Below are 19813 nucleotides of genomic sequence, written 5' to 3' on the forward strand. Positions count from 1 at the left end.
CTATTTAGCAACAGGGATAAAGCAACAGAAAGCCCTCAAATAAAGATTTTAAAGTGGACCAACAGAATCATTACCCAGTGATACTGCATCCCGATAATTCTCTAGCATCAAATCTCGAAAGAATCTCTGAGCAGCTGCTGAACTCTTCCATTCCTTCTTGGTGAGGTCCACGGATGCACCCTCAAATGTCACCAGGTCCTGAAACAATAAGTTCTCGATGTTCTAAGTATGATTTCAGGGCCCAATTCCTTGCTAATGGCCTACATCACCAGGGGAAGAGGGAGAGGTTATGTGGCACTTCTGCTGGTGGACATTCTAAGTGGGTGCAGAAGAGATAATACACAGAGGACCAGGCTCATGCAGAGTTATTCCGCAAGAGGGTCCAGATACATAGAGGCAACTGGACTCCTGACAGATACCTGAATGGGTCATTTTGGGGGCAGGCCAAGACAAAGAACACAGAAGCTAAAAGGAACAAATATACTTCATTATGTGCCAAATAAATGAGCTATTATTATTCTACCAGCCTGTAGTTCACATAAAGGGAAGGACTCTTGTCTCATGTCAACTTTCTATCTCCTTCAGTACAAAGGCATTTTTGTACATAGCTGGCAATTAATAAATGCTGATAAACTGAATTTTGCTTTTTGAAGACTGGGTCTCCCTATCTGTTATGGTAAGGGAATATGAAGATTTTCCCTGTCCCTTAATAGGCGTAGGGAATTTGAGAACCTTTCCCTGATTTGAAAATATACTCTATGCCCTAACAGGCTGAATGTGGTCACATGGAGGCTGGGGTGGGAGGAGTTTGCTGAAAGGTGGAGCAGAGCCCAAGAGGAGAAGCTTGCTTAGGGCAGGCTTGTTTTTCAGGAAGGGTCTACCTTTCAGTTACTTTGTAATAAAGAAGTGGATCATGAGGGTTGTGATATTCTCTGACCCTGGAGAAGACTATATATACCTGAGCTGGTTTTGTTTTGGGGCTCACTTATGGGAAGTGTTATGTGATTTGGCCAGATAAGACAGTAGGCAGCCATTGAACCCCCGGCTTTGAAAATACAGATGTTGATGCTTCTCTCTCTAGTAACTATGTATGTAATGGTCAGACTCCTAGAAGCCCTGTCTGTTGAACTGTTATTTTTTGTCTGCTTGTAACTTCTGTCTGTTTTCTCTGAAGTTCAGGGTGCTGACTTTTTCCCCTGAATTAGGTAAATGATATATGTTTTTTTTTAAGCAATCGGGGTTAAGTAACTTGCTCAAGGTTACACGGCGAGTTATTTCTGGGTGTGGTGCTGAGTATCTGAGCCCAGATCTGATCCCCAGGTCATCCCGACACTGGAGCCAGAGCTCTTACTCGCTGTGCTACCTGATGATATATGTTCAAGCTAAGATTGTTCTCCCTTTTTGAGTTGTTTTCCTGTAGAAAAGCAGATCAAAGAACCTGTGCTAGCAGCCATCCTGGGTATGCTAGGGTGCTTGCTGATACACTATCTCACCTACACTTGGAAGTTATTATCAGCCATTCATGGATCATTTCCCAATACTGATCAGTGCAGAAACTTAAACCTCCTGTTTTTCTGTCCTGAACAAGTTCAGCCCTCCTTATGCAGCCTGGGGGTCCTCCGTTTCTGGGGGCTCACCATATTTGTGACAGATAATATAAACACTTGCTCTGCCTTAGCCCTACTGCACTTCAAGACTCCCAAATTCAAAAGATCCATCACCCTTGGCCTACCCAGCAGAAAGGACTAGAGGGGTACAATACCTCGCCAGGCTTAAATTAAGTATCATAAAGTGAATCGTTCCACCCAGGTAACAAGCTTACAGGATTCCTCTTTAATTCCTTCCTACCAATCCCCAGGGCAAATTGCCATTTATGTCAGGCATTTGTCAGGCAATTTTTTTGGTGGTAGATGCAAATTTTTATTCCTAAATTCATGGAATTTTAGTTTTTTCAGAACATTTTCACATCAATTATCTCATTCTGTCTTCATAGCAATCTGTGAGGGGAGATAAGGTATGTGGAAAGGTTTTAAGATTTGCTGTGAGATACTGGCCTTGTAAACTTGAGCAAGTTACTTAACCCCAATCGCTTAGGGGCGGCCAGGTGGCTCAGTGAGTAAGAGCACCAGGTCCAGTGTTGGGATGACCTGGGATCAAATCTGGGCTCAGATACTTAGCACCACACCCAGAAATAACTGGCCATGTAACCTTGAGCAAGTTACTTAACCTCAATTGCTTAAAAAAAAAAAAAGATTTGCTGTGAGAATCAATGTTTCTAAGTCTTAATATTTCAAAGTGGAACTTGCCGTTATAGCAGAAGACTGTCACTGACAAGCTAAGTGACCATGAGCAATTCTGACCCTGAGTTACCTCATCCAAAAAACGAAAGAAGTCAACAACTCACAACTCCCTACCTTAACAAGGTGATCATGATGAAAGCACTTTGGAAACGTTAAAATGCTGGAGAACTGTGAGATTATTAAAGCTCTACATAAATGTCAACTCTCCTGACCATTCTCCAGCCCTGTGGGCCGGGGGCAGTTGAGGAAGCCAATGCCCAGGGAGATGATGTGACTTACTGAGGGTCCAAGTACACAAGCAATGTCAGGAGAGAAATTATATCCCTGCATTCTCCAGGTTTCTGGCCCAGTGATCTTCCCACTCTGGGTTAAACAGTTCCTTGGAACCTGAACAGGCAGATCTGACTGAGGCCCTTCCTCTCTGCTAGGCTGTACAGACTAGACTTCTGGTGTCAGGCAATTACAATCTGGTCTCAGTGTAATTTAATTGAAAATATATCATCATTTTTTTAAGGGCCTGCCTTATGCAAGAAACCACCTATCAACAGTGTTTGTACCTTGACCTGCCTTAATACAGTAAGAACAATAGATAACATTTATATAGTACAGGTTTGCAAAGAGCTTTACAAACATTATCTCATTTTGTCTTCGTAACAACCTTGTGAAGTAGAGGCTGTTATAACCCAATTTTACAAATGAAGAAACTGAGAGGGACAGGGGTTAAGTGACTTACTAAGAGTCCCATAACTAGTTAGTGTCTGAGCTGGTTTTGAACTCGGGTCTTCCTGACTCAGTCCATTTTGCAACCTAGCTACCTATTAATAAATAAATGAATGAGTATTTATATCTGTCTATCTTTCTGTATGATGTCTGGCCATGATGACACCAAACCATAACCAACTACTCTAAGGTCACCCACCCATCAAACCAACTCTGAATTGATCAAATTTTTGCTGTTACAAGTATATGTCTGTTTATCTGATCTCTTCTCTACCACATACGTACTACATACTCAGATACGGACAAACTAAACACCTTGTTCTCACCCTGTTCTCTGGATCTAGCTGCTCCCTGGAACCCTGCTTCAATTACATGACTGTATCTGTTTGATGGTTCAGGGCCTAGAGTCAGAAAGACCTCAGTTCAAACGCTGCCTCAGACACTTAGTAGCTGGGTGACCTTGGGGGCCAGCCATTTAACCTTGTTCACCTTGGTTTCCTCATCTGCAAAATGAACCGGAGGAGGAAATAACAAACCACTCTAGTATCTCTGCCAAGAAAACACCAAATGGGGTCAAGAAGAATCAAAATGACTGAAAACAACTGTACAAGAAATATGTTTGGGAAAACATTTGCAAATAACAAATGAGAGTGCATGTTCCTGACAAAAAAGGAGAAGGAAAGAAGGGACATTTCCATGGTTCTAAACTAAACTGACTCTATTTAAACAACTAGGCAATATTAACAATTTTTAGAAATATTTTAAATCTTTGCATTGGCAAGTTAAGAATATGCTATATATTGCTTTTCATAATGAAAAAGAGTCTCGAGAGGGAGTTAGAAGATAATGGTTTTCAGCAATATGGAACAGTAAGCATTGGTCTTTAGAGTCAGGAAGACCTAGTTTCACATTTCCCCTCTGACATTCACTTCATCTCTTTGAACCCCAGTTTCTTGGTCAGCAAAATAGGGATAATTCCTTAGTAACTATCTCCACAGAATTATTTACCTCACAAAATCTAAGAACTGGAAGGGACCTCAGCAGCAACCAAGCTCAGCACACACATGAAAGGAATCCCAACAACAATATACCCACCAAGTGGTTATTCAGCCTCTGCCTCTGTTCTACTTCTGGACAGCTCAATGTTAGGAGATATTTCCTAACACCAAACCTCCCCCCACTGCCCCTTGGTTCTATCCTTTGGGGCTAGAAAGAAAAAGTTCAATGTCTTCTCTATTACATCTCTTCAAATAACTGGATACGCCTACATAGACCTAAGATCACAGATCTGGGGATCGAAGAGACACTATATAATGATAATAATAATAGCTAACATTTATGCAGATACTGTACTAAGCATTTTACAATTATCATCTTATTTGATCCTCATGACAACCCTGAGAAGTAGGTGCTATGGTTATGTCCACTTTACAGCAAGGAAACTGAGGCAAACGGGTGAAGTGACCTGCCCAGGGTCACACAGCTAGGAAATGTCTGAGGTTAGATTTAAACTCAGGTCTTCCAACTCCCAGCATGGTGCTCTATCCACTGCTCTACTAGCTGCCCCTAATTTCAGATTAGGAAACTAACACTGAAATGTTAAGTGACTTGAACATGGTCATGCAGGATCAGAGGCAAAATCTAAAACCAGGTCCTCCTGATTTTAAGTCCAGCATGCCATGTAATCTTGAGTCTTCTCTTCCCCAGGTTAAACGACTCTATTGCCTCCACCTGACTCTCCTAGGACATGGGTCTACTCTGAACCAATTCACCCCTTCTGGAGAGGCCCTCCTAGTGCCCTCTGCTCCTCTGGGTTTAGTAGGGAGGTCCTCAAGTCCCTTCACCATTCTACCTGCCTTTCTCTGAAAACTCCCCAGATTATCAATACCCTGCTTAAACTCAAACCTGAATACCAGAGTGGAGATGGGAGTCTGATGGAGGCTGGAATCCACTGCACTGTCAGCTCCCTATTCCTGGAGGCTAAGCCTCTTTTAACCAAGCCCAGAATTCTGGATGCCACATCACATTCTATGGAGCATCAAGTCCACTCAAATCTATAGCTCTTTTTCAGAACAACTTCTAACTATGTCTCCCCCACTCTGTATTCGTGAAATTTAACATCTGTATTCATGTGCAAGACTTTACAAGGATCCCCACTGAATTCCCGTTAGATTCAGCCCAAGTAGTTCTAGCCTGTCATAATCTTTCTGGATCCTAACTCTGACATTTAGGGTCAGCCACCTTTCTTAGCTTTTCTATCATTAGCAAATTTGATAAGCCTCCTAAGGGTGTATCCAAGTCATGAATTAAAACATCAAAGGGCACAGGGTCATTTGCTGGGGTATTTCACTGGACACCTCCTGCCATGATGACAATTAACCTAAACCAATTAGTCTGAAGACAGCCATCGAATCAGCTCTGAAATGATCAAGCTGCATCATCATCTACTACTACTAGATGTTGTGTTAAGCAGGAAGAAGGAATCCCTTGAAGTAGTGGCATTATTCAAATTCACAGTGTATATTTCTACTGGGCTAGAACCAATTACCATATGTTACAAAATCATAATGTCAAATAGTGCAAATTAGAATCCAGGAGAATACTTCAGGGAATTCATTATTCATGCTAACCCAGGCCTAGTCATAAATACCTGTCCTCTCCACAAAAGGATGAGAGAGTTATCAAAAGCTTTAGTAAAATGGAGCTCAGATATGCCCAGCATATCCTTATCTACTATTTTGTAATCTGGTCAAAAAAGAAAAGGAGTTTAGTCTAGCAGGACCTGTTCTGGAAAAAGCCATGTGAGCCAGGTCTCTGAAATGACTGTTTTCCTTTGTAGATGTCTGCCAATGATCAGGATTTAAGGATTCATTGTAGAATTTCCCCAGGAATCAAAGTCAAGCTCACTGACCTAGGGCTTGCAGTCTGTTTTCTTCTCTTTTGAAAGATGACAACATCTGCCCCTCTCCAACCTTGTGCTATGTCTCCCACTGTCCCATGATCTTTCAAAGATTACTGACAGTGGTTCAGCAATCACACCTGCCAGTGCTTTCAGTGGCCAAGGACGTAGTTCATCTCATCAAGGGCAACAAGTCTTCTTACTGTCTCCTTACTTACCTTGGGCACCAACTCTTTGTCAAGCATTTTTGTTTTGTCATGTCTAGTACAAAGGTCATCCTCCTTGACAGAGAAAACAAGTACAACAAGAATGAAGCAGCAATATGTCTTCCTGTTGTCAGCCCATTTCAAACAAATGTCCTGTCCCTTCTCTGATCCTTTTCCCCATATAAAGTAAAACTGAAGCTCAAATGAGCTAGGGTTGATAAAGCACTTTCCAAACCTTAAAGTGCTACATAAAGGCCAGATGTTATCATCAGTCCCACTTTTAGCCCTAATGAGTTTGGCAACCCAACTCTCAGTCACTTCTACAAAGTAGAGGTAACATACTACTCCTGTCCACTTCGCAGTGTTTTGGTAAGAACAAAGTAAGACTGTAAATAGGTAACATTTTTATAGGACTTCAAGCCTTACCAGTCCCTATCCTCATGAGTCATAATCTTTCTGAGACTTGGTTTCCTTGTCTATGGTATGAAAGTCTTGGAATAGATAATTCTTAAAATTCCTCCTAGCCAGAAGTCCTAAGAGGTAGGGAGAACAAGATTATTGCCATTTTACAGATCAAAAAAAGGAGCCTCAGAGACATTAAGTGAGTCATTAAAGATTACCAGCTAGTAACTATTAAAAGCACAGACAAGAATCCAAATGTTTTCAATTAACATCACAAGTCTTTTTAAAACACCACAGTCTTTAGTGAAAATAAATTACTTGGCAAATGTAAGGTGCTAATACTATCTAATGTCCTCAAAACCTGTCATCAAGACAGACACAAAGACATCTGTTTTCAGACAGATTGTGAAATCTACTTTGGACGTTACCATATCTAAGCTAAACTGGTTCTAGGATGCTTCTGCAGCTTATAAGTCTAGAAATGTCAGCTACCACAAGAAGCATTTCCCATACATTGTAACTACTGCTTTTATTGTGAAGAGTTTTAGACAATTACCACTTTGAGACTTACATCAATAGCACAAAATGTGTAACAAAAGTATTGCTCTCATTTTTAAAATGAGAGGAAATTAATGTGGAAATAAGTTTTGCATGACTTCATATGTAGAATGGGTATCATTTCCTGCCTTCTCAATGTGGGGGAAAGATGGGAAGGAGGGAGAAAATTTGGAACTGAAAACAAAGTTTTAAAAAAATTAACAATAACTAAAAGTTTACCAATGTATTTAGAAAATGTTTAACGAAATGAATAAAAATACAATCCCACACAAATAGACAAATAAATGAGAGGAAAATGAGCTGTAACTTGCTCAAGGATACACAGCTAAGTGACAGAGCTAGGACTCAAATACAGGTTTTATGACTAAGGCACACAGCTGGCCCAGGAAAGCTGAAGGCAAAACGTCTTCAAGCCATGGGTACTGAGGGCTCCTGTTTTTAAACTAGTCCCATCTGCTGAGAAAGTAGTTCTAGCTGACACCCTAACTCTGCCATGAATCGTTCTACTTCTCACCTTCTGTCCTTGTCCATTAAGGTGTCTCTGGAAGTCCTCCACCATGGCTACTGCCTCCTCTCCACTTTCTGGCCGATGCAGCTGCACCCAGGTGCGGAGCTCCCCAGGCAGGATGGTGATGAACTGCTCCAGTACCAGCAGCTCCAGGATCTGCATCTTTGTGTTCATGTCTGGCCTCAACCACCGTCCACAAAGGTCACGCAGTTGGCTCAGGGCCTCCTGTGGCCCAGAGGTCTCATGGTAACACAGCTGCCTAAAGTGTTGACGAAAGACTTCACAGCTGATCTGGCTGTCCTGCAGCAAGCTCGATCCTGGTCCCCGGGATTTGTCCCTTTTCTTCTGGACACCCAAGAGCTTAGGGGCCAGACACCTGGTTTTCCTCACCTCTGCAGTCATCACAGCCTCTCACCAGAACCTGGCTGCAGCTAAATGTCAATCAGCCAAAGTCCAGGAAGGTACTTCCAGTTTCAAAACTTTGTCTTGAGTATCTCAGACCTGAGATGACGTCACCTACAGAGAATATCAGAAATCACTGTTAACATTGAGAAATAACCAAGTGATAGAGAGTTCAGGTTCAGACTGACAAAGTCATCTTCACTGGAAGGAAAGTAATAGTTCCCATAAGATCATGGACTTAGAACTGGAAGAGACCTTACAACACTCTTTAGTCTAAGTCTCCCATTTTACAGATGAGAAAACCAAGGTGCAGAGAGATCATGTGATCAGCCCTTCTAATGGCAGAAAGGGTCTGAGACAGGATATGGCCCATCTGCTTGGCTCCAAGACCAGTTAGCTCTCTATCCTCTCAGCCATGCTGGGTCTCTCAATGTTCATTCCTTACACAAGGTCGGTCCTGTTACCTAGCCTCTGTTAGTAGGTAATCCACCTGCCTTGCCAACCTTTCTCTTGACATTATTCAGTGTCTCAGCTGTGTTCACTTAATTACCACAGGACCATCAGACAGACTCTTACACAATATACTATGGGGTAGGGGAATTCATTAAGGGAGTGAAATCTGGTAAATCTATTCCTTTCCTCGGAGCTCAGGCATGCCCTCGGGTTAACTTGTTAGGAGGAGAGAGAACACTTCCTGATTGTGTCAGACTCCCTCAGAATTTGTCTGGGAGGAAAGAAAAGTCAGGCACAGCATGATACAAACTCTACCTGATTCTGGAGAAAAGAGATTTCAAAAGGTTTAGAAGCTAGGTAAGATTTCATGGACTAAAATTCTATAGCACTCTTCTCAGAAAGGATGCAAAGTTATTGAGACTACAAATCTGAAGACATAAAGAAGGAATTCAGAAAAATAGGAATTACCTAAAGAAATCAATGTGGCTATACAGGTAACTCACCAACCAACTTAGATTTTTATTGATTTATTTTTTAAATTTTTTCCCCCTTAACAGTAATTTATTTTTTTTCCAATTACATGTAAAGATAGTTTCCAATATTCACTTTTATAAAATTCTGGTTCCAAATTTTTTTCTCCCTCCCTCCCCAAGATGGCAAGCAATCAGATACAGGCTATACATATAGAATCATATAAGACTGGTCTTTGGGAGAAAAAACAAAACCAAAATCTCTCTAGTTTTCATTGATTGGCCAATAATAGGTCCCAGGCCAAGTCCTACTTGCTAAGTGTTTGGGCCAAGACTGGCTCAGAAGCAACATAAATAACAACTATTTCTATTTTGGCCAGAATCCCCCAATGTCTTCCCCTCCCAGATCAAATTTTTTTTAAACAGGTCATTCTTTGCCTCATTTTGATTATGTTTTAATCACTGAATGAGCCCTGCCCAGTCAACCTGAGACCTGTTAAAGATCTCAGCTCAAAAAGGCCAAGGTATACCACTGCACCCTAGGCCATCTCCAGTTGTCCTGACTCATATGTAGCCACCGGACCCACATGGCTCTGGAGGAGAAATGAGGCTGGTGACTCTGCACAGGCTTTTCACACTTAAATGCAATTCACTTACGTGTCATGGAATAACCTCCTTGATGTCATGATGCTCTTCCAGAACAAAGTACAAACAGCAGCAACACATTAAACATATTTCCACATTAGTCACATTGTGAAAGAAGAATCAGACCAAAAGGGAAAAACAAGAAAGAAAAAAACAAACAAAAAAGAAACCAAAGAGAGAAAATAGTATATTCTCATTTGCATTCAGTCTCCGTATTTCTTTCTCTGAATGTGGACACCATTTTCCATCACGAATCTTTTGGAACTGTCTTTGATCACTATATTACTGAGAACAGCTAAATCTATCAAAGTTGGTCATCACACCATCCAACGTATATTTTTAGATGATAGAGAAGATGGAAGCAAAGGCAAGTAAAATGGCAAATATGAAAGTGTGGCATGGTTTGACAAAAAACTAAACCATTATCTATGTAGAAAAATAAGAACAGAAAGTTTTTGCTTAGCCTTTCAGGAAGAAAAGTGAATCAAAGAACACTTACAACAACCACTTCAGGTGAATGAGATCATGATAACTGACAACAGAGAGAAGGCAGAATTACTCATTTATAATTTTGCTTCTGTTTTCTTCCCCAAGGAAAGAAAAAGAACTTTTATACTAGAAATGAAAAAAAAAAAAGGAAAAACAGCTAATGAGGATTTGATACCCAAGATAAGAAAGGCCATAGTGAAAAAGGCCCTAGCTGCCTTTGATACCTGACTCTATGAACTACACCCTCAGGCACTGGAAGAACTAGCAGATGATTTTGCTTGATTATACATATTTGATCTTTTTTTCAACAGACGTGGGAAGAAGATATATTTGTTTATTGAAAAATAAAAAATTTGAACACTTAAAAAAATGTGACTGCTAGGTCACTGAATCACTTAAAGATCATAGATGATGAGAGAAATAACAGAACTAGAGAAGGGCAAATGCCCCAGTTTTCAACAAAAGGAAAAGAACAGACTGTAAACTACAGGCCGGTGAACTTGATTTTAATTCCTAGAAACAACTCTAGAACACTTCATTGAAGACCTGGTTGGCTTCATCAAGGCCAGACCATCCCAAACTAACTTCATCATATTTTTTGACAGGGTTATTAAACTAGTAGAGTGGAGGAATACTGAAGGTATGTATAATTTACCTAGATGCTAATAAAGCTTTTGATTAAGTATCTCATACTGTGCTTAAGCAAAAGACTGAGAGATGTAGGCTAGATGTCACTATAATCAGATTAATTCAGACAGAGCTGAATGCTTGGGGGTTCTCCAGTGTCAACTTGGTAGGCCTACAGAGAATTGCCCCAGGGTCTTATGTCTAGTTCTGTACAGCATTACATTTTAAGCCCATGACTTGGATAAAGGCATGGATGGCATGTTTCTTCTTTGCAAATCAAAGCTGGTTATCTCAACACTGAGAAAGATCCCTAACACCCTGGATGACTGTATATGTCACACTTATGTTCTTGGGGAGGCTGGGGGCACTGGGAGCTGTATCTACTTTCCTCCTCTGCCTTCCCCAACCTCCAGGAACTCACAAGGGCTGACTTGGGGCAGAAGTACAAAGGCAATGCATGTGTTTCCTGACTACTGACTTGGCTGAACAGAAGAATTTTTGAGTGTGGATTTACCCTGCCTAAACTATGGAGCAGCAGAAATAACATTTCGCATAGAAATAGACATGTGCTTGCTCACTCTGCTCAACAGACACCATGTACAATGTTCTCTGACCCTACCATTTAGTGTAAGGGAGAAAGGATTTCAGTTTCCTAGGCATTACCCTAGAATTTTGGCCTTTTAGACAGAATGGGGATATGTAGCAGCAAGCAACCCAAGCGCGTCCTCAGGGTTTGCTGCCCATACAGGTTCTTGGATCTGCTTTGTTAAAGGAAAGCAACTCAAAATGGGTTAACAAGCTTACTTTAATCAGTCAGACATATATCGTTTACCTTGTTCAGGGGAAAAAGGTCAGCACCCCAAACTTCAAAGCATACAGGCAGAATTATCAAGACAGAAACAGATCAAGTAGACAGATTTCCAAACTGTCCAACCATTACATTCATACCCAGTCAACATCTGGGTTTCAACATCTGGGTTTTTTCAAAGCCGGGGGACTCTCAACAACGGCTTCCCAGAATTCAGATCAAATCACACGACACTTTTCAAAGTGAGTCCCAAAACAAAGCTACACATCAGGGCTTATATAGCCTTCTCCTGGCTCAGAGAATGTAACAACCTCATTGACCCACTGGCCAATCAAAAAGTATCTACTGAAAAACAAGCCTCCCTCCCCAGGCTTCAGGTGCACTTTAGCCTAGGGGCAGGGAAGATCTTCCAAATTTGCATTCCCATTACAGGATATTTTTTGAGTAACAGCAGTCTTGGAGGTGGCCAAGTTCAGAAGGTGGGCCTTCTAGAGAAGAGCAGGAAGTTCCCGCGTAATATATCCCCCCTGGGAAAAGAAAAAACAAATAAGAAAAATCTATTTAGGGGCAGCTAGGTGTCACAGTGAGAGCACTGGCCCTGGAGTCAGGAAGACCTCAGGTTAAATTCAGACACTTGACACTTACTAGCTGTGTAACCTTGGGCAAGTTACTTAACCTGAATTGCCTTGCCTTCCTCCCTCCAAAAGAAAGAAAAAAAAAATTTTTCACATGGCTCCTGAAGTTAAGAGGTACAAGAAGAGAAAAAGCCATGTACCTGTAACAGGGGAAAGGGAAAGGTGAAAAAGATCCAGATCTTGTCACCCCTACTATTACAATCAGCTGACAATAGCAGGGGATGCTGACAGGCCCAAGGGTTTCCCTTCTCTAAGAGTCCAAGATCTCAAAATAGTACCAGAAAGTTGAATGTATGGGTTCTTGGGAAGTTAAAAGAGAAACTCATGACAATCCTTGCTCAGCAGCCTCAATTATTTGTCTTTTGGTGGGAAATCTAAACTAGTAGTGTCTCTGCAACCACATGTTGACTTAGAAAAAAAACTAACATCATCTATATGGGCACCACAGGCTAAACCACAGAACTGCACTACAAAATCTGGAAGCAGCTAGGTAGATCTCCACAGGAGAAAGGGACTTCAGTCTAATGACAAAGATGACCAAGTTCAGTTCCTCTGTAAAGGGAGCTTAGCTTCTGAGCTTCTGTCAAGTGCCTAATGGTTTTCTGTCTCTATTTATGGCCTCCTATGAGTCCTTTACAATTTTTGTATTTTCAGTAGGACATGAACTTGTCCTAGGCTGCTTATACAGGAAATGGCAATAACTTCCTAAACCTGAAACAAGAAATTTTCCACTGTCCTTTTTTTTTTAACCTCTAAACTCACCTCTTGATTCTTGTATTTTAAAATCAAATAGGAAAAAGTAAAAAAATATATTCTTTCTAAAACTATACCAAACTTGATGGGAATGATCTTATTTTTTCCCAGACTAGGCTTTACTCTGTTCTGGTAGTTAGCTATCTGACAGACTTTTTATATCATACTTTAAGAGGCCATGTTTAAAGACAGATAGGTTACCAGAAAGAGATGGCATGATGAGGACCCTGGAACACAGTTCAGAAGACCTAGGTTCCTTTCCCAGCTTATCTGATATATGCTTTTGAATAAATTATTTGACATTTCTGACTCTCCCCATTTGTAAAATGGAGTTAGTAACTAAGTAAGTACCTTCTTCCTCCTGGATTTCCTGAAGCTAAAATGAAACAGATGTGAAAGTGTAAAGTACTATACATATACAAGATACCATGCCAGAAATCAGGTTTCCCATTTACATGGTGCTTAACAGCTCATCAAATGCCACCCTCCTGGCTTTGTGAAGATCTCCAATTTAAAAATAAGAAAATCAAGGCAGCTAAGTGATGCAGTGAATAGAGCACCAGCCCTGGAGTCAGGAAGACCTGAGTTCAAATCCAGTCTCAGACACCTGACACACTTAGTAGCTCTGTGACTTTGGGCAAGTCACTTAACCCCAACTGCCCTCCAAAAAGAAAAAAAAATAAGAAAAAAAATTTAAAAAATAATAGAAATGAGAAAATAGACTCGGAGAGGTTAATTTAAGTAGTGTTTTTCCATGGGCACACAGCTAAGTATTAAAACAAGACTCAAACCTACTTCTTCTGACTCAAGTCCCATGATCTTTCCATAACAAGATGTGGCTCATCTAAAGTGCTATACTTCGAAAAATAATGTGTAGTAGATATTCACCCATGTAAATTACATGCCAAGGTTCTAGAAGAGGCTATTCCTCACATCCTACAGTTAACCTGCCTCCTTGGCCTGTGAAATTCTCTGATGAATACATTCAAAACAAAACTCTTGATTGCCCTTTAAAAATCAGCACTTCCTTCTCTTGACTTCTCTGTTTCAGTTATTGGTATCCCTATCCTCCCAATCACTACAAACTTCAGACAGCTCCAAATAATCACTCTCACCTTCCATATCCCATCAGTTAACGATTCCTATTGAATTTACCTCTGTGTAATGGTAAGGGAATTTGAAGATATTCCCTGCCCCTTAATGGGCCTCAAGTGGAACCAACAGGAGGGACTTGATTGGGGGAGACTTGGTTTTCAGGAAGGGCCACACTTTTTGTTACTTTGTAATTAGGCAGTGGGTTAGGAAAGCTGTGATGTCCTCTGACACCGAAGAAGGGTATATATACTCTGAGGTGAGCTTTTGCTTTGGGGCTCACTTGTGGAAGAGTTGTGTGATTTGGCCAGATGAGACTCTGGGTAGCTGTTGGGTCCCCTGGCTTTTAAAACCCAGATTTTGGTGCTTCTCTCTCTGGTAACTATGTATGCATGTAATAGTCAGACAGCTAGAAGCCCCGTACTATAATTTCTGTTTGTATCTTCTGAAGTTCAGGATGCTGACTTTTTCCCCTGAACTAAGTGAATTTTATACACACACACACAAACACTCAATTAAAGATTGTTGACCCCTTTAAAATTGCTTTCCTTTAGTAAAGCAGATCAAAGAACCTGTGCTAGCAGCCATCCTGGTAGTATACTAGTGTGCTTGCTGTTAACACTGTGCAAAGACTAGCATTCTAACATTCAATCTGCCAATCTCAACATTTTCCCCAAACATCTAATCTGCTGATTAATTTGATGCCCTGCTCAAAAATCTTCCATGACTTCCTACTACCTGTAATATAAAAGATCCAATTCCTAATCTGGCCCCCAAGGCCCTCCATAATTGGACATAACCCTGAGTGCACTATGTGTCTTCTCACCTCCCTGCCTTTGTTCAAAGGTCTATCTTTCTAAAATGTCCTTTACCCCTTATTCCCAACTCTTTTCCCCAGTTACTGCCCTGATCCTTTACCTCAGAACCTATGTACTATCTGGCTATCATATCTGCCATGAACTGAACAGGAACACTGGCCACTTTCTAGGTGCTGTCCCCTCAAATTAGAATTCGAGTTCGTTGAAAAGTAACGACTGTCTCAATATTCTATTTGTATTTCTAATGCTTAGCACAGAATGAGAGTTAACTAAATGATTTTCCATTCTATTCCCTGGTCACTACAACCCAAGTCCATCAATATTCTTCAAACTGAAGCTCGAATATTACGTCTTCCCTCAGGGTTTCCCAGTTCACTCCAATAAAAAATTATCTCTACCACTTCTAGATTCTCATTATATCTTGTAGTCTCCTATAGGTATTACATTCTGCCCTTTTACATTTATGTGTATGCAAAGCTGAAGTCCCCCAGAAAATTTAAGTTCTTTGAAGCAGAGACCTGTCATCTCCTCTTCCTTTTCTTCATCTTAGCCTGCCAGTTACTTGCATGTAGTAGATACTCAACAGATGTCTACTGAACTGAATACCTTTAGGTAGCTGTAAATTTTGGGGGAATATAGGAACACCCAGTACTATGAATTCAAAACTACGACCTTTTTCCTCTCAGTTTATCTTCTTTGTGATTTTTGTAGAAAATATTATTTAGCTGTTCCATTTATTTGTGTATAGTTTGTTGTTTTTAATTATTTAAAAATTTCTTTAGCTAGGACACTGCCACAGAGGCTTAAAGCTTGGTGATCTCAGAACACATCTTTCTGGCTCTACAACCCAAGAAATCTATTAAATGGTTCCCTGCAGTACAGACTTCATAAAATTGTTCAAGTCTCTCCCTACTCCAATCCATCCTCCATTCTTCTGTCAAATTAATCTTACCAAAGTGCATGGAGGCTGGAGATAACCACTAAGTGAAACAGCCAAGTTAAGAAAAGAAGGGGGTGATTTAAAAGGATTATGGCCTGTTCATGTCACCCCTGTACTCAATAAACTCCAGTGGCTTCCTGCCAACTCCAGAATCAAATATAAAACCCTCTGTTCGGCATTCAAAGTCCTTCACAATCCTTCCAGTTTTCTTCTACCCTACTCCTTCCCAGTACTCTGCCTAGAGTGACACTGGTCTCCTCGCTGTTCCTTTCCTTAAACAAGCCAACCAAACTCCAGGCATTTTCAATGGTTGTTCTAGAATATTCGTCCTGCTCATTTCCACTTCCAGGTGGTTTCCTTTCCTAATCTCCTTTAACGCTGGCGTCTTCCCTCTACTGACTGTCTCCACTTTATCCTGTACATATCATGCTCTTTATACAGAGTTGTCTGCATTTTTCTCTCCCATTAGAGTGTGAGCTCCTCCAAGGCAGTTTTTTGCCTTTCTTTGAATCCCGCGGTGCTGGGCACACAGCGTCTATTAAATGCTTACTGACTGACAAGTGCCTTCTGTGAAGCTATTCTGGCCAGGTAATAATTACCAGCGCTGACGTCAGGTAAAATCGATTTCGAGGTTTACAGAAGTACATTAGAGAGATTTCCTCCGATCCACACAAAGGACCGAAGGCACTGGAGGGCAGCGTCGGTTTCCGGGGTCCCGGGAGGAACGAGTGAGAACGAGGTAAAATGGGGAAGTTGATCCCTTCCCATGTAGCCCAAAGACGCCTCCACCAAGGTCCCCAAAGAGGGAGAAGGGGAGGGGGTGGGGCTGGAGCTAGAGTGGCTCCTCCCAGGAGCCCCTGCGGTGGCTCCTCCCCCGACCTCCTTCAGTTCCTCCCCATCCCACTCTAGCTGGCGAAGGAGGGGGAGGGGAAGGTGAGAGTGATTCGATCTGACCCCTGAAGGCCAGGATGGAAGCCGCACAGGCCGCGAACACCCCTTCTCTGCAGCCTACCCATTTCCCTCGAACCCGGGCCCACACTTACAAGAAACAGCGACTGAGCGACCTCCGGGGTCCCGACGTGGAGGGAGAGGAAAGGGCAGGGCACAGGACCGAAGACCTCTGGCATTCACGGAAGGATAAAAAGAAAAATGGCTGACCGGAAGTGGGTGCAGGTCATCGCCTGGCTCTACAGCTGCTTCCGGCTGCGCTCTAGGAGCCCTGGAGGTGTTTGCGTCTCGTTTGCTTTTTGGGTGGGAAAGGAGAAGGAACCCCGGGGGAGGCAGCCTAGGGAGGGCCGTAGGGTTAGAAGACCTGGGGTTTGGACCCACCCTGCCTCTTCCTAAGCTGTGGTGCTCTCCCCTGAGCCTCAGTTTCCTCGTCTTTCACTTACGAGGGGGTAGGACCAGATGTTCAACCAGACCCTTTAAAGCAGCCAGCATCCTATTTAACATCTGAAAGCTGGAAACAAAGGCTAAGTCCTGCAGTAGGGGCTGGATGACTATGCAAACTTGTTCAAAATCCGGGAAAACGGGAGTTACGTAATGTGACTTTGTTAGGAAGGGGAGAGGAAGGCTCCCAGCAGGGTTCTGAATAGAAATTTCTGTCTATAGTGTTGGTCTCAGAGTCTTAGGAGATTGTTTCACCTTCAGTTCTTCCTGCAAATAACCACACACACATCTTTCTTTTTGCAGCTCTCCTAAACGCGGGGTTAATCTTTTGGTGGCACCTAGGGACCCTTTCCCAGAGTCACGTTTTAAAATGTGGAAAATTAAATATATTGGATTACAGAAGAAGGCAGCTATATTGAAATATAGCTATCAAAATATTTAAAAAGAAAATGCAAGTTTACAGACGAGTTTAAGAACCCTTACCGTGGACTGTTACAAAGATGGGTGGAACGCCAGGATAGAGTTAGTCTCTTGGTGCTTCCATTTATTGGCACTGCATTTTCCCCAACCTTGGCCAACTGATGAAGTCAGATGCCAGGTATCTTCTCCCTCCCATTGTAAATACTGATCCGCAGCAAAATGCTGCATCAGCAGTTTGTACTGTTCAGCTACTGAACCAAAAAAATCAGGATCCTGACCCCTATCCTTTATGCTAGCCCTGAGCTCTTCCCATTCTGCACTAAAGAGATAATTGTCTTTACAATCTAAACATTCGCCAAAATGCAAGGTAAAACAGGTGCCCACTGTGTGTGTGTATCAAGAAACTGTGGCAGTATGAAGAGAGGTAACCATACTCATATCAGATGGGCACAGTAAGGCTAATGTGCTTGTCCTCTCTGTCTAAGGAGGCCCTCAGCTCTGCATCCAGGAATGCATGGCCGAGGTTCAGTGCTAGCCTCCAGAAACAGGAGGAATCAGCCTCTTTCTGGAGCTCTCTTACATTCCCACCCCACAGCCCTGGAGAAAATTGCTTAAAATTAACTTTGAATGATGTCCAAGGTCTCCCCAAAAGGGAGTCAAAAGGTTTTCCTCCTACAGCATAGATCAGGTATAGGAAAAGAAATGCTTGACACAGTCTCCTAAGGGCCCAAAGACAAAGATTACAATGTTATAATAGTAACATACCAGCTCTCATCAAACCTCATCTGAGTACTGTGTGGGTGCCATGATTTGAAACTGGTAACTTGTAAAATGTTCAGAGGAGGTCTATGGGGACTGTGAAGGGTCTTGAGTCTGTGTTATATGAAGATTGGTGGAAGGACCTAGGCATGTGTAGCATGGAGAAGACATGACTCAGAGGTGAGTGGAACAAGTGAAAATATTCTCATAAAGTAAAGGAGACAGTCACCAAACTTGAGCCGGGCTTTAGTCTTGATAGGCCCAAACTTTATTTTTCTATAGAATACACAGTCTTGAGGAAAAAAAGAAAAGCAGCCAATAATATGTCTGCCAGGTGCCTACCTTTGGTAAGCAAGAAAAGCAACAAGTGATCCATAAGTTGCCTACTTTTGGCAACAAATAATGTCTACCAGGTGTTTCTGTAAATTGCCTGCTTTTTTGATAAACAAGGAAAAGTAACATATAATCTGTAATAGCTTACTTCTGATAAATAAGGAAAATAATTGAAATATGCATTTGTATTGGGTAAAAGGATTGTAAAGACACACCTTCCCACCAAAGGGAATGAAGGTCTAGATACTGGGGAGGGGATTTGGGGTTTTGGGGTTGTCCTAGAATTGTTTGTATAAGGGTATATAACTGCTTGCTTGATTTTTGTACTTTGTCTCCCTACACCGGTGCATGTTCTGGGTGAGTGACCCCCAACTCTCCCCGGACTTGTTTAGAAATAAATAGCTTCTGTTTCTACCTGGAGAAACCTGAGTTTTATTTGGGTAAGGGGTCTTTGGGGCCTTTATTCCCACACAGAGGGAACCTGATAGCTGTCTGTCTTCAAGTACTTGAAGCGCTGTCATATGGTGTAATGTTAACAGAATAGAAAGATCTTCCCCACCCATTAATAGACCTGTATGACCTGCTTTGAGCTCTGGGGCTTGATATAGCCTGAGTCACATGGGGCCTGGGTCACATGGAGTTCAGTGTGGGAGGAGCTTACCCAAGGGAAATGTTAACTGAACTAGAATGTTGGGGAGAGAGACAGCGAAGTGTGTGAGAGGCAGAGCAAGGAATGAGAGTGACTGTGCTCAGAAAGAGAACTGCAGCTCCCAGTGCAAATGGCACCAACAGAAGGACTCAGGAGCTGTCTCCAAGACTGGGAAGGATCATCTCAGAATCACCTAAGCTTAAGATGGGAACATGAAGAAGGCTTTGCAGTCTAGCCTTAAGCTCACCTAGGCCAGCATATGTTCTCTTTGTTATGACCAAGAATTACAGAAATTAGAGTTTGACAGTAGAGGCCAGGGTCATTCACTTTAAGGTTTACTGAGTGGGACTTAAAGGTCTTGACTTAGTGGTAGGCCCTCTCTGATACAACCCCCTGTGACCAATGTAACACTCAAGGTGTTCTGTATCATCTCAAAGTGCCATTCCTTTCTACTGAGACAGAAAGTCTGTGGCTCACTGGAGGGGGCCCAGTTCCAGATGTGCTCTGTGAAGTGTAGTCTAGCCAGAACCACTGAGGT

General features: G+C 42.0%; 1 protein-coding gene across 1 annotated transcript in view; it reads right to left on the reverse strand.

Annotated features, from left to right (window-relative positions):
- Nucleotides 1-18922, reverse strand: part of LOC138166911 (zinc finger protein 721-like) — a 90848-nt gene extending 71926 nt beyond the window's left edge. The window contains exons 1-3 of the mRNA XM_069095396.1: nucleotides 16769-18922; nucleotides 7600-8109; nucleotides 75-198 (exon numbers count right to left, since the gene is read on the reverse strand). Coding sequence (XP_068951497.1) covers nucleotides 75-198; nucleotides 7600-7995 — 520 coding nt within the window. The 5' untranslated portion in view covers nucleotides 7996-8109; nucleotides 16769-18922. The remainder of the gene's footprint in view (nucleotides 1-74; nucleotides 199-7599; nucleotides 8110-16768) is intronic.
- Between the last annotated feature and the right edge of the window lie 891 nt (nucleotides 18923-19813).

The sequence above is a fragment of the Petaurus breviceps genome, unplaced genomic scaffold (assembly GCF_028583685.1).
Source record: "Petaurus breviceps papuanus isolate PSGF00001 unplaced genomic scaffold, PetGlider_PUasm1.0 227, whole genome shotgun sequence".
NCBI classification, from domain to species: Eukaryota; Metazoa; Chordata; class Mammalia; order Diprotodontia; family Petauridae; genus Petaurus; species Petaurus breviceps.